The sequence below is a fragment of the Drosophila mauritiana genome, chromosome 2L (assembly GCF_004382145.1).
Source record: "Drosophila mauritiana strain mau12 chromosome 2L, ASM438214v1, whole genome shotgun sequence".
Taxonomy (NCBI): domain Eukaryota; kingdom Metazoa; phylum Arthropoda; class Insecta; order Diptera; family Drosophilidae; genus Drosophila; species Drosophila mauritiana.
Window position 1 is genome coordinate 20,046,361 of NC_046667.1, and position 12,689 is coordinate 20,059,049.

At 43.2% G+C, this 12,689-nt stretch overlaps 2 protein-coding genes across 2 annotated transcripts; one reads left to right on the top strand and one right to left on the bottom strand.

The window, feature by feature from the left end:
- Positions 1–268: 268 nt before the first annotated feature.
- LOC117150574 lies at positions 269–759 on the bottom strand. The gene is given in 3 exon segments (XM_033317526.1): positions 269–355; positions 358–517; positions 519–759. Coding segments are annotated over 3 exon segments (462 nt in total). The 5' UTR covers positions 744–759; the 3' UTR covers positions 269–278.
- Positions 760–11,108: 10,349 nt separating this feature from the next.
- LOC117142524 (protein spalten) lies at positions 11,109–12,071 on the top strand. The gene has a single exon (XM_033306573.1). The coding sequence runs from the start codon at positions 11,191–11,193 to the stop codon at positions 11,893–11,895; it is 705 nt and encodes a 234-aa protein (XP_033162464.1). The 5' UTR covers positions 11,109–11,190; the 3' UTR covers positions 11,896–12,071.
- The last annotated feature ends 618 nt before the right edge of the window (positions 12,072–12,689 follow it).

Consider the following 12,689-nt stretch of genomic DNA (forward strand, 5'->3'; position numbering starts at 1 on the left):
CGAACATCAAATGCGGCTTGGCAGAGGGGCGGGATCTCGAGGGGAGGGGGAGGTCTAAGTGGGGGTGCCCCAACACTCTGAAAAACATGGCATTGCAGCTAGATAAATATAAATATTTATGTGGGAAATGTGATACTTCATTACGTTCCAATTTTTAGATATGTGCCCATAAATTCCAAAAAGTGCGAAAATATTTTTTAAAAAATTCACAGATGTACGAAACGTCTCGTTAGCCTCGCTTTAAAATTTCAAAAAAAAATGTCCCAACTGTACTGCCATTATTCTGACTTTTCCGAACGAAAGTTTGTAAATATGCATGCAAATTTCGCCCGTTCTCGCTTTTTTGCTGCCTGGAGTTAGCATTCGAGTGGGTGGCATGGGCGGTGATTTTGGCCGCAGTTTTAGTTACAGTTTTCGGTTTCGGTTTCATGTTTGCCATGTTGCGGCAGGTCGTGTTGCCTGCTTTTGTTGTTTGCCTCTTGGCATGCATTTTGATAGTTTCAGCTGGCGTTTTCCCCCGACCCCGTACTTGTAGTTTGCATTTTCATAAATGCAGATACAATATGCGAGTGTGGCTCTTTGTATCTCAGCTGGTGTGCGGATGTGCTGTGGATTGGAATATTGGCCATATTGATAACCACACAACGTCGGCAGCTAACTGGTCTAGTTGGGGATAACATCAATATTCTATTCTGGCCAGGAGCCTTATTCATTTGAATCCCATCTCGAGCGTTAATTTGCATTCTCCAAATGCCACAAGGCACCACAGTTCCACTCCTTTTTTGAGGTATTAGCATATTGAAATTTGATCTGTGTGCGTTAGTTTGTTTGCTCGTCAATTAAAGCGTACTTTCCCAGGCCTATTTTCCATTTTCCATTTTTCAGCTGGGATTGCAGGATGATTTGGCTTTGAATGCCATTAGAAATTCAGTATGGCTATGATTCGAAAATGGAGACTTGAAGCAGATGTAGATGAAAGCAATTAGCTGTGCATGGTTTGTGCTCACCTTCGGTAAAAAGTGAGCTATTGACATGGCCTAAACAGAAGGCAGCGGCTTAAAACCTATTAATATACTATTTTGAAGCAATTACACGGAATTGCGTTTCCAATTAGGCAAATACTGTGCCTCAGACAGGATTAATAGAAGCCGTTCTTGAACTGTTTTTCAACAACTTTCGAGGTTGAAAACACTTTACCTAACTGGGCTCATTCAAAAGTGCTGACGCACGAGACCGAAATCATCGCAAACTTTGCTAAAAATAAACTGAAGCTTTTCATTGCTGGGATAAGTGTTCTCGGAAAATCTTCAACTAGGAAGAGCAATTAAAAAACTGTTGGCCTCATTCTGGCAAATCACTTAAAATTATTAACAAACTTCGGCCCGGCAGCCTGGCCTAAAAGCTGGCCAAATAAAGTTGCCATTTCCAATCTGCTGCCATGACCAAACAGAAAGGAAACTTCAAGGAAATCCCACACACACTCTTCCAGATAAGAAAATCAGGCGACTGGGATTCAGGGGGGGATGGGTAAGTGCAAATCAGGAAAAAGTGCGTCAAGCAAGTTTTCCCCACGTTTTCCTTTCCTCCTTCTGCTGACTTAACAACATACAAATGATGAAAATGAATGACTACATCGTCGGAGCAGTGAATGAATGAATGAATGAGTGAGTACATGAATAAATGCATGAACTGGTGTTTGCATGTGGAACGCGATGCTGAAAGCAGCTTACTCACGTTTGTGTAATCAGTGTGAAACCAGCACAAGTCAAAGAAAAAGGAAAAGCTCTGGGCAAAGAAAAACGCGAGGAGCTAGGGAAAAGGGTCTTTCGAATACAATATACCCATTGAGGGACTTACATGTAGCCTTTTAACTAATGTATTTACCTAGCTTATTTAATTTATAAAATAGATCTGAATATTCGGAATTTTCAGCCTATGAAAATGAACATGACTCACCTTGGTAGCGAGTTAAGGTACTTTAAGTTCTGTATCAAATGCAAGGTACCTTATAGAGTAAGCCATCCAAATAAGAGGTATTGATAAAGGACGAAGCCCTGCTTAAGTTCAGTATACACGATGACATGGGGCTCTCCTGGCTGAAGACTCCACCTCCGTTTGGCTGCTCCCCACTTTTCCGAGGTTTGAGTGACACGTCGTCGTTTCGGGTGATGAAAATTCCATGTGACAATCGCTGTAAGCTATATGCGGGGGCTGGCTGAGCTTAGGGCGTGGCCAAGCCAAATACCTTTATTGTATGTCAACGTGTCAAAGCCAAAAGCGCCAAAGTCAATTCGAGTTGTGGTTGTCGCTGCTTGTCGTTGACAATTTTCCAGCATGCTTTTCCTCACCTTCTGGCTTTTCCCTTTCCGCTTTTCCAGCCAGCGCAGCAACATCTCGCGGCTGCCTCAGATTGGCTTAGCTCTTGGCCACAATGTTATGGCCCGGCTTAAAAGCTCCGGCTCCAATGCACTCGCAATGACTCAACAATGGAGCTGCAGTCCATGAAGCCACACGCACCCATTAAAACTACTTAACGGGCAATTAAAATCACCAGCTAAGCACAAAAAAGCAAACTGTACAAAGAGGGAAAATGCAAGTCAATTGCATTTATCAAATGCTGCCAATTAGAACAGGCGAAGGAACAAAAGAATTTCCTTGCCAAAAGGGGGGAGGCAGTTCCGAAACAAAAGCCAAGTCAGGGCACTAAAAATTTATGACAGCAACTAACCTCAAAATGTGAATGCCACCCAGGGCGCATTACGACCCAAATGCTGCGCCAAAGTTTGAGCAATACCCTTCCCTGGGTTAGGGCAACAAAAATATTATTAAGTGTATTTTAATGAGTAACTATTTTAATGGGACTCCAAACCCATTATCACAATGGCTGTAGTAAAGGGGCTTAAGATTATGCAAGGAGATTCTAATCTTATCTGTATCTGGCCTATAAGTAATGGCAACTTATAAGCCCGAAGAGCATTTGAAATTCCGTTTGCCAAGTAGATTCGAAATATTTCCACTTTTTGCGGCTTTCGCTCGGCGCCAATGATGTCGAAAGTTGATTGCGCTTTAATGGCCGAGGCGCTGCACAAAGTTTTTGGCCTCCCCTCGCAGAGTTTTCCCTTCGATATGCATTGGGAGAAGGAACATTTCTAATTATTTAATGGCTGCACCGCATGCAGTTTTGTTATGCAAATGACCTCTTGGCCTGCCAAATATTTACGACTCGGGGCGTGTTCGGTTGCAGTATATTTCCCATTTCCCACTGCAAAGCGAAACTTTCCAATCATTATTGCAGGCGCACTCGCACATGGAGTGCGGAAAACTCTCGCACACACACACACACTTGGCTGAACACGTAATGACCTCCCGCTTTTCCTTCTTCTTTTCCTTTGTGTAGTGATACGTGCGCGGCAAACAAAAAGAGCGCGGCCCAAACAAAAGGCGTTAAAGAAATGAGCCACGCCATAATCGGGCTTAAAGTGCTAGGGAAACTGGGTGAAGAATTTCCCACGTAAATGTGGAAGTGCGGAAAGGCAGGGGAACCAGAGTGCCAGAGTGACGGACGGCAAGGCCCTTGGAATTCAAACTTTCTGTTTTTGCATATACTTGATGTACGTTGCGGAAAAGGCTGCACATTTCGCGCTGGCAGGCCATTTTTATCTGATTTTCCATTTGCCAGCCGAACGAAAACAATAACTAGACAATCAATCCTAGGAGCTATTTCCGGTTGGCCGTTTTATTTATTGCGTTTACTGATGAAAATCACTTAAGAGACAAAATGGAGAAAAACATTTGTTCCTACCATTTATGAAAAATAGTTTGCTAACCAGATAAGTAATGAAAACATAATATCTTAGAAAATAACTTTGATATGCCTCACTAAATTAATTACAAAATAAATTAAATCATCAATCCCTGTTGTATCACGGATCAATTTCAGTTCGTTGGTCATGTCCCTTGTAATTATTGCCAGGGAACTTTGGCTTTCTTCTGTGGTGTGAATGTCAGCCAACGGCAGGACCGTCGTCCCATTCCAGTTGCTCCTTGGGCTGGGTATGTGGCCTTTTGACAAGGACCAAGGACGAGCTCGCTAACTTGATTGCCATTTCAATTGACCGCAGTTTTAGAATGCCTTTTGCCATGGTCATGGGCATCCAAATGCGCTGTGGAATTGGCAGCTACAGCTTTTGGCTTTTGTGAGACTGTGGCTGCCTTTTGTCCACTTCCGCATCATTACGGACTCTGTCGCTTTTGTCGGTCTCATTTTTCCCGCCATCTCTGCCATGCCCGCCTCCAATTTGCCTGCTTTTCCTCGCATTTCCCCGCTTTCCCACTGGCTTTTTGTGGTTGGCGAGCGGCTAATCTGTCGCGCTCATTGAATGTCCCGAATCGAAATCTGAAGTCGACCGGAAGTTGCCACAGCTGCCGGATGCATCGATACCCATTTTCAGTGTGTATGTGTGTGTTTTCAGACAGAATTGCCCCGGCATTTATTTTTCGGTTTTTTCGAGAAAGGAATTTCAATTAGCGTTCGCTTTTGACGAACCCAAAACGGGAAAGTATGCTGCCGCAATAGTTGCGGAAAAGCTCTTTAAATTCGAGTTCGATTAAGTTTGAATTAATCTTTTCATGTTTTCCATTAAAGCTAATTAAACCATTTTTGAAATGCACATCTAAGATATTCACTTAATGTATTGTATGTTAAAAATAGCGGCCAAAGCAACAGGGAAGATATGAAATTGGAGGAGTTTATCAAATGTTCTTGGCCAAGAAAAATCTCGAAAACAAGCCACAAATCAAGTGGATGCCGAAACGAAATTGAAACATAAAAAATAATATAAATTGCTGAAGAGAGCAGAGCGACTCAAATTAATAGTGTCCAGAAGGACGAACAGAAACCATTTCAATGGCCAAATATCCTGGTATGCCAGTATCCAAAAAAAAAAACAGGTCGGCGAGTGGGGGAAATGTTCGGGGCAGACAGTCGAAAAAAGAAATGGAGCCCGAGGAGTCGGGAACTTTAAGCAAAACATCCTTTCTGCGGTTTGGCGCAAACTGAAGCGAAATGGATCCTGCTGAGCAGCAGAAACCATTGCCTACTTTCGGGCGTTTAGCCCGGCACTTTTCAATTTAGTTGCCATCGCCAATTTGCACAGACAAACTGCAGCTGCCACAAACAAAGTTTGCCGCTCGGCGAGAAAATTCTAGAGTTCATGAGGAAAATTCTAGAGTTGATGGCCTTTTAAAGCCATTTGAAGCGATTGCTGCCAGTGGCAGTGGAAAGCAAGTTTTCCGCCAGCGCCACCGCCAAAACAGCAAAAGACCAAAAACGCTTTGCGGTTTTCCCAGCTGCTCCTTCTGCTTCTTCCACTGCGGCTTTACTGCCGCAGTTTTGTGGCCAGCTCACAATTTTGCAGTTTCCACCAGCTTTCCGCTGCGCCTGTGTCTGTTCATGATTTATGTTGTCTCGCCTTGGAGCTACAAAATCCCGGGTCTGCCAGCGCGAAAAGAGGAAAATATGGAGGAAAAGACCACTTGTCAGTCAATGCAGTTGAGTTCTGGAGTTGTTCCGGAGTTAACCTTTCATTGAAGAACAAACACGAAAAAAATGGAAGGGAAAAGTGCTCAGTGGAACATGCAAAAGTTGAAGCGATTGACTTAGGCAACTTAGTGGTTTCCCACCCACTTCTCCACCTGTTCGTCACCACTCACCTCCGTTTGTTTGCCCAACTACTCTAAGTGAACCTAATGGCCTGATGTCTTCGACGAGTTTATTTGTTTGCCCAGCTCTTGTTTTCCCTGCCTGGACAATTTAGTTAAGAAAATTATCGTTTGGCTGTCAAGTGTTGACTCGGCCACCCACATATGTATATGTCCTTGGCCAGCAAAGTTGCAGGAAAGAAGTTAGCCAGAGTGTGCTTGTCATGCTGAACGGCAGGCTGGGCAACTTGAATATGAAAGTTGGTTAATTGAATTGAATTCATTGGAGAGTCAGCAGAGTTTGCCCAAATAAATTACGTAAAACAGATACTAAATAAATAAGTAGGATGTGGGCAGCTAGAAGAGAAATCTTATAAATGAAACTGGATTCATTTGGGACTAACTATTTCTGGGTATGCAATGTAACACATAAATGGAAAACAAACAATTGATTTGATAATGCAGTTAAAAGAGTTATTTGTTGGCAAGAACAACAAGATGCAGCTAAAGAGCTTATAAAATATGCACAAGAATAGAAAATGTGTTGCTTGAAAATGCGATTTTAAAGTTTAATTCAGGTTCAGTGAAATGTAAATATTAGTAACAACCAATTAGTTAGTCCCAATTTGTGCTCACAACGTGATCCCAACTGCCAGCACACTTGTTCAAATATTTCCCTACGGTCAAGTCTGCGTATACGCAATGTACTAATTATGTTCCTCATATTTCTGTACTTACAGGAAACCACATGTTAATGTCCAACCTCTGGCGGCCGGAAAATCCCAGGACATGGCCAACAACTTTGTGAAGGTAACACAAATGTACCTGCACGCATGTCCGAAAAAAAGTAACTGGAAAAACTTCACCTACAACGGCCAACATCAGAGAGAGGAAATGCTAACTTTGCCACCCACTTGATATGTTAAATCTGCGTAGATTTATCAACTTTGCTAATTAACAGCGTTTCCTCTTCGCCGCTCGTAGTTTTTTATCCAGAGGGCCAACCAGAAACTAGTCCAAAATCTGTTTACACTCGCAACATGAGCCACTGTTGGCCCACCAGGAACTTGTTAACGGTTTCACTTATGTAAGTTCATTAGCAGCAGAGACCGGCCATCAATCAAATCAGCAACTGGCCAACTGACTTGGCCAACATCGGTTCGGTTAGTTTGCGTTTGCGGCTGTCGAGTGGAAATGAAATGAAAATTAGAATGAGCACACACACTCACCCAGATCGACTGACTGAATGACGGCCTGACAGGTGAGTTTTGTGTGGCTGTGGAGCCGGTGGGGCAGGTAAAGCAGGCGGAGCTGGTGGTTCGGGATCTGGATCCTTGGACAATGCCCGAGGGCTACGCGTTGTCACGTGAGCGGAGAGCTAGGCAATCAACGAATCAGGCAACCAATCAAGCGGCGTGTTACATGCAACTGAAGCGTCTACGTGACCCCGATGAGCACAGAATCCCACCCACTAAGAGGCCACCCAGTGCAACCACAGTGGTGCGAGTGGTGGCGCTTTAAGCTCATCCATCCATTTTGAGTTAAGAAACTTGGAAATATATTCACGAACACCTTTTAAAGATAGTGAGGTGCCGCTTAAAATGCTTAAACCTTCGCATTTGTATAATTCGTTTATCAAAATAATTGTTATTTTACTTAGTATTAGTGTATTATTAGCACTTCTAAACTTGGAAAATGCCAAAATTCACTTTACTATCTAAGCTCCCCGAGTTCCGTGGCTATATCACGCAGAACTCCAAGCTCCCTGCTGCAATATGGACTCGCCGACGTGCGTCTGTCAGGCTGCCAGTCCTGGCCAAGGACATGGCCCCCAGACAGCCAGACGCCAGGCAGCAGGCCTTCCAGTCTGGCATGTCAGCACTTCTCGCACACCCCTGGCCAACTCGGACTGGCACTCCGGCTGCTCCCGGCCATTTGGTCCCTGCGACACGTCAATGCTTTCATCATTTAATTAACTGCTTCGTGTGGCTAAGTGGCCAGGTGGAAGCTGGAGAGCGGATGCATCCACATCTCACGTTCCAGCTCGCAAGGAGCCAGCAAAGAGCGGGAGGGGCAATCCTGGGTGGGTGGCCCGCTTTGCATGCCAGCCTTGATTGATCGCCCATCAGGGTGCGAGACTTACCGGGAAATTCGACTGTCACTTTCCCTTGGCCAGTGGGGAAATGCGAGCAAGTCAGCAGACAGGAGCGAGTGATGTTAATGCAATGAGTAGTCGAAGGAAACTAGTGACAGGCCAAATCGATGGAAATGTCCACCTGGAAAATTGCCTTTTCGACACTTCAACGTGTACTGACTTCCTTTGTTAATATTGTTAAACGAAATATATGACAGTCAATCGAAATCTATCTATATATTGCCTCTCAAAAATCCAGTTGAATGTATACTTACTGCTAAAGATACGACGAAATTCCTCTGGTTGTGCAAAAGGATTACCTTTATTTAAATACCTTTATAGGGCAAGGTATTCATCCTTCCACTCCCTTCCAGTGCATCCTGATTATTTCTAAAATAAACCCCAAGGAGCAAAGCCGAGAGCACCCTGACTATCGCATTTAGAGATAAACTTGTGTGTGAATAATTTATGGTCTCCAAACAAGCCAAAGCAACAAAAGGGAAAAGTTACTCCGGCTCTATCTGTACTTGTTCAGATTGAAAAGAAATCCAAATGCGATTCTGCGTTGATTTATGTTTTTATTTTCTGCATTATATTCGAGTTTATATTTAAAACATTAGACAACGTCAGCGGCGACACAAAAGAGATAAAAACCGAGCTGAGGACTGCAAAAATAAAACTGCAGCTGCAGCAACAAAAATCCATACAAATGTAGGTGGAATGTCGGGCTCAAAAGCGGACATATATACTCGTTTATATATATATCTCTGGATAGATAAAGCGCGGGTGAAAGGGCAGGCAGACAAATAAAGCGGAAATGTTAACAGCAACGAATGGCGCCGGCGACAGGAGAAAGGAGAAAGCAGAAAGGAAGGGAAGGGAAACGCAGGGGTGGGCGCTGGGTTTTCCTCCTCCCGAATTTTCATTTTGCACACGATTTCCGGTTAAGCACATGGGACAAGCTATCCCAGCTCGATTTCCCCCAGCCATGTGCGTATAATTTATGTTGCAATTTATATATGTGCTCCTCGATTTCCCCCTTTTCGGCAAACTGCAATTGACTGTCAGTCGAGCGGGCAAATATTCAGTGCAAAAAACAGGTCGAGGCAGGTGAAAAGTGGCTGCAACGCTCTGTTGACATCGATACCTCAGGGAGGAGGAGGTGGAAACTGCACCGATAGAAACAGGTGTTTAAGGAAAGTGTTCTGTAACTGGGATTCCATTTTGGTCTTGAAAACGTTGAAAAGTGTTTCGATGTTTGCTTTACTTGGTTTATAAAAGCGGCAAGGTATGCCATTTTAATAATGGATTCCCAGTCATATTTTCTTTATGTGCACCACATGCAGCAGTTAAGTAATTTTTTCAAGTTTTTAAGTCCTTGCTGTAGCAGAAATGATCACGGAAAAGAGGCAAAGAGGACAACAAAGGACCTGAGTGAACGAGGAGAATGCCAGTGAAGAGGGGTCCCCCACCAGAACACATTCCTTTGCAAATGTCAAGTAAATAGTTGTTTGCTCGACAATCGGCAACAGGCGGCCCAAGAACGAGAACTCCTTCAGGACAATTCCCTCCTTGAGCTTTGTCTTGGTTCTTACGCCCTAAGTCTGTTAGGGAAAGTTAAGGCATTAGTAGGAAATGGGGGTACGACTCCGTGGAAGACAAAGGGCAACTCGTTAGGCTCGCTTAAAGTGGATATTACTTTTTTAGGAAACTTTAATGGCGGTGCAAGAAAAGGTCTTTAAAGTTAAGTATATTTGACAAATAATTTGATGGTTTTATCTTACTTGAAAGTAGTTTGTTAATGAACAGATTAAATTCAGTATAGTAATACTGGGAGCAAAAGCAGTTTTCTTTGGGCTACAATTCCTCGACAGAGCTTCACAAGCATATCCTTTCGAAAATCCCTTTAACAAGTGAGCAACTTGTTCGGTTCGGAACAATTTTCAGTAACTGTCAGGGTGACTAACCCGTACATTTTTTGCAATATAAGTGGCCATTTTTATACCTTTATCATGTTCTATGTATCTCTGATAAATTGTCTGCCCGTCCACTAAGCTTTAATTTGCCTGTCATTTCGCATATCCTGCGAGGGCTAAGCTGACATTTGGACCCGTCAACTGCCACTCCCACCTTTCTCCCGCCTTTCTCACAGGCTTTCGGCTGAGCTGCGCACATTTTGTGAAATGTAAGCGCAAAAAAGGGGAAAACTGGCACAGGTCGCAATCTGGGGGCAGCAAAAAAGGAGGCTGGAATGAAACTAATTACGTGGACGACGACTTTACACGCAGATAAGGCTTTAATCACCGAAATGAAATGAAATTTTCTTTTAAGGCATAACAGGAGGGAGGATTTGCCTCCGGGCCGGCACTACGTCGTTAGGCGAAAGGCTGCAGCGGAAAGTGTGAAAGCCAAGAACGCGACCACGAAGCGGGTTAATTACGTACAACAAACAATAAATTACTTGGTCCAGAAGATACAAAAAGAGGGCGCAGACGAAAAAACGAAATAAACTGCAGGAAAATAAGAAAGAAATTAGTTAAAAGAGACCCTAATCAGCTTAGTGGACTTTTTGCTTTGCTCGGAAAAGATGATTAAATTTCTGTGTCAAAATCAAAGGAATATTGCGTATACGCCGTGTGCGACTGGACTTTCGGCTATGTCCTGGTTTGATGGTCTTCGCTTCGCTCCTTTTCAGCTGCCACTCCTGTAAGCTCCTTTTTCCACTTCTTTTCCTCTTTGCACTCATTTTCCCTGACTCCTACACTTTACACGCTGCCTTTGTTTTTTCAAGCTCACACAAAAACCAAATATACCCAGCGAAGGAATTTTTTAATTATAAAATGTGTTTATCCGGAATTAATTGTTTTTGTTGTTCCTTCCATTTTAGCAGCTGTCCTGAAAAAGTAATCCAGCAAAAATAAAGTCTTTTTATCTCTGCATTTCTCTTTGGTAAATTACTCGCATTTTAATCCATGACGTTTTGTCGTACATGAAAAAGGAGAATAGAAGTATTCACAATGGATTCCTAACCCTTTCTAGAAACACTTTCCGGGTTATATTCCCCAGAATTAATCTTAATTCTAATGTTGTATATTTTAAATTCTAAAGAATAATATATTGATCGTAGAGCAAAGAGCCCAAAAAGCAAGTTGGCGAAGCTCAAATCAATATCCCAAGAGCTTTAATTAAAATTCATAACATATTTATAGTTTAGGCACCACATCGAAATTTTTCATACAATCCTTGAATTTGCCATCAAGTGGTCTAATTGGCCCGGACTCATTTCTACATTTCTACAATAACCTCTAAAACTCATTTTATCATTCGTTGCAGTTCATCGAGGTCTCAAACACTAAATGGCTCACAATTCAACACTGCAGCGCAAAGCGCAGAATTCTGGGATGACACCAACGTATCCACAGCTGGGAAACGGCTGTGGACTGGCCAAGGAGAAAGTTCCCAAAATGAGTACCAAACGGTTCACCAGACCATCCAAGACCCAGGCAGCAGAGCCAGCACCCAAGGATACCATTAACGATAATGCGAGAATATGCAACTACTTTGATCTAACCCGGGCTTCCAAAAATCCGATCAGAGCTGCTGGAGGAGGAAATACTCAAGTGGCTCCAAAGTACCAGGTCGCGGTTAGTGTGAGCAACGCACCTGTTCGATCAACAGTCCCCAGAGCCACTGCTCCAAATCTGGCTTCCAAGGAGGTCAGGGATTGTAAGGAAACCAGGGAACTCATCTTCAAGGATCTCAAAGAGGCGCGAGCTGCCATGGAACCAAAGGACTTCAGGCATGTTAAAGAGCCCAAAGACCAGAAGGAAAGCAAGGAGCCTAAGGAACCCAAGGCGCCTAAGGAACCCAAGGAATCCAAGGATCTGAAGGGAAATGTAGCCCGCCAGAGCCCCAATCGCACCAAGAACTACTTCGACAAGTACCTGCAGTTCGCCTTTGATCTGAGCACTCCCGATGGTGTCCAGAAACTGGAGGACCACTTTTTTCCGAACCAGAACCGCACTGCCTCTGGCAGCTCAAACTCCAACAGGGAAAAGTAAATATTTTCGGATTTTCCGAATGCAAAAACTATTGTGATCTTATTCGATTCCTGGCCAAATTTGAAGTACTTTTATTAGTTAACATTAAATTGCAGCGGTTTCATTGAAATTCATTTGAAATTCTCGTGATAACCGGAATGGTACATTATTAAATAAATAAATTTCTCTTTCTACTTTAAATTTGCACACGACTTTTTCGATCTAAATTGACAATGAACCTTTAATCCTGTCATACAAATCTGGTGCAGTGACGTTTGTCCCTCAGTTTAAATTGTTAAATGTACACAATTTATGTTTTTCCCCTAAGGGAATTCAAGCCCAGGAGTGTAATGAGCGTTTATAACACTTTTGTGAGTGTTTGGCTGAAACGAGAAAAACGCTGTACAAAGGACCATTTAAATAGTGGGTAATGTTCTGCAGGGATAAAATGAAATTTATTGTGTGGTCCAAATGCCGCACTCTCTTTTTTTTCCCCTATGCAAATGTATTGCTCTTTGTTCAACACAAGCTCACGCACACATCCATCTGCGCACCCACACTCTCGCACACTTACCAACACACTCACAACGCCCATTCAGCAGAGCAACAAAAGCTGCGCACTGGGCATTGTAAATCATAATCAAAACAATAGAACAAATGAAGCTAATGTGCCGCATGCAAAACAACAATCGGCTGAATGAGCGGCAGAAAGGACGAGGGGGTGGGGGGTGGTCAGGATATGTGATCCTGGTCGTGACAAACCATTAAAGCTGGCGAATTAAATTTCAGAATCTCTTCATTAGGGGGAAAGTATT

What these genes read in the sequence shown, in the direction of transcription:
- LOC117142524 (XM_033306573.1), top strand. Translation starts at nt 11,191, where the DNA reads ATGGCTCACAATTCAACACTGCAGCGCAAAGCGCAGAATTCTGGGATG.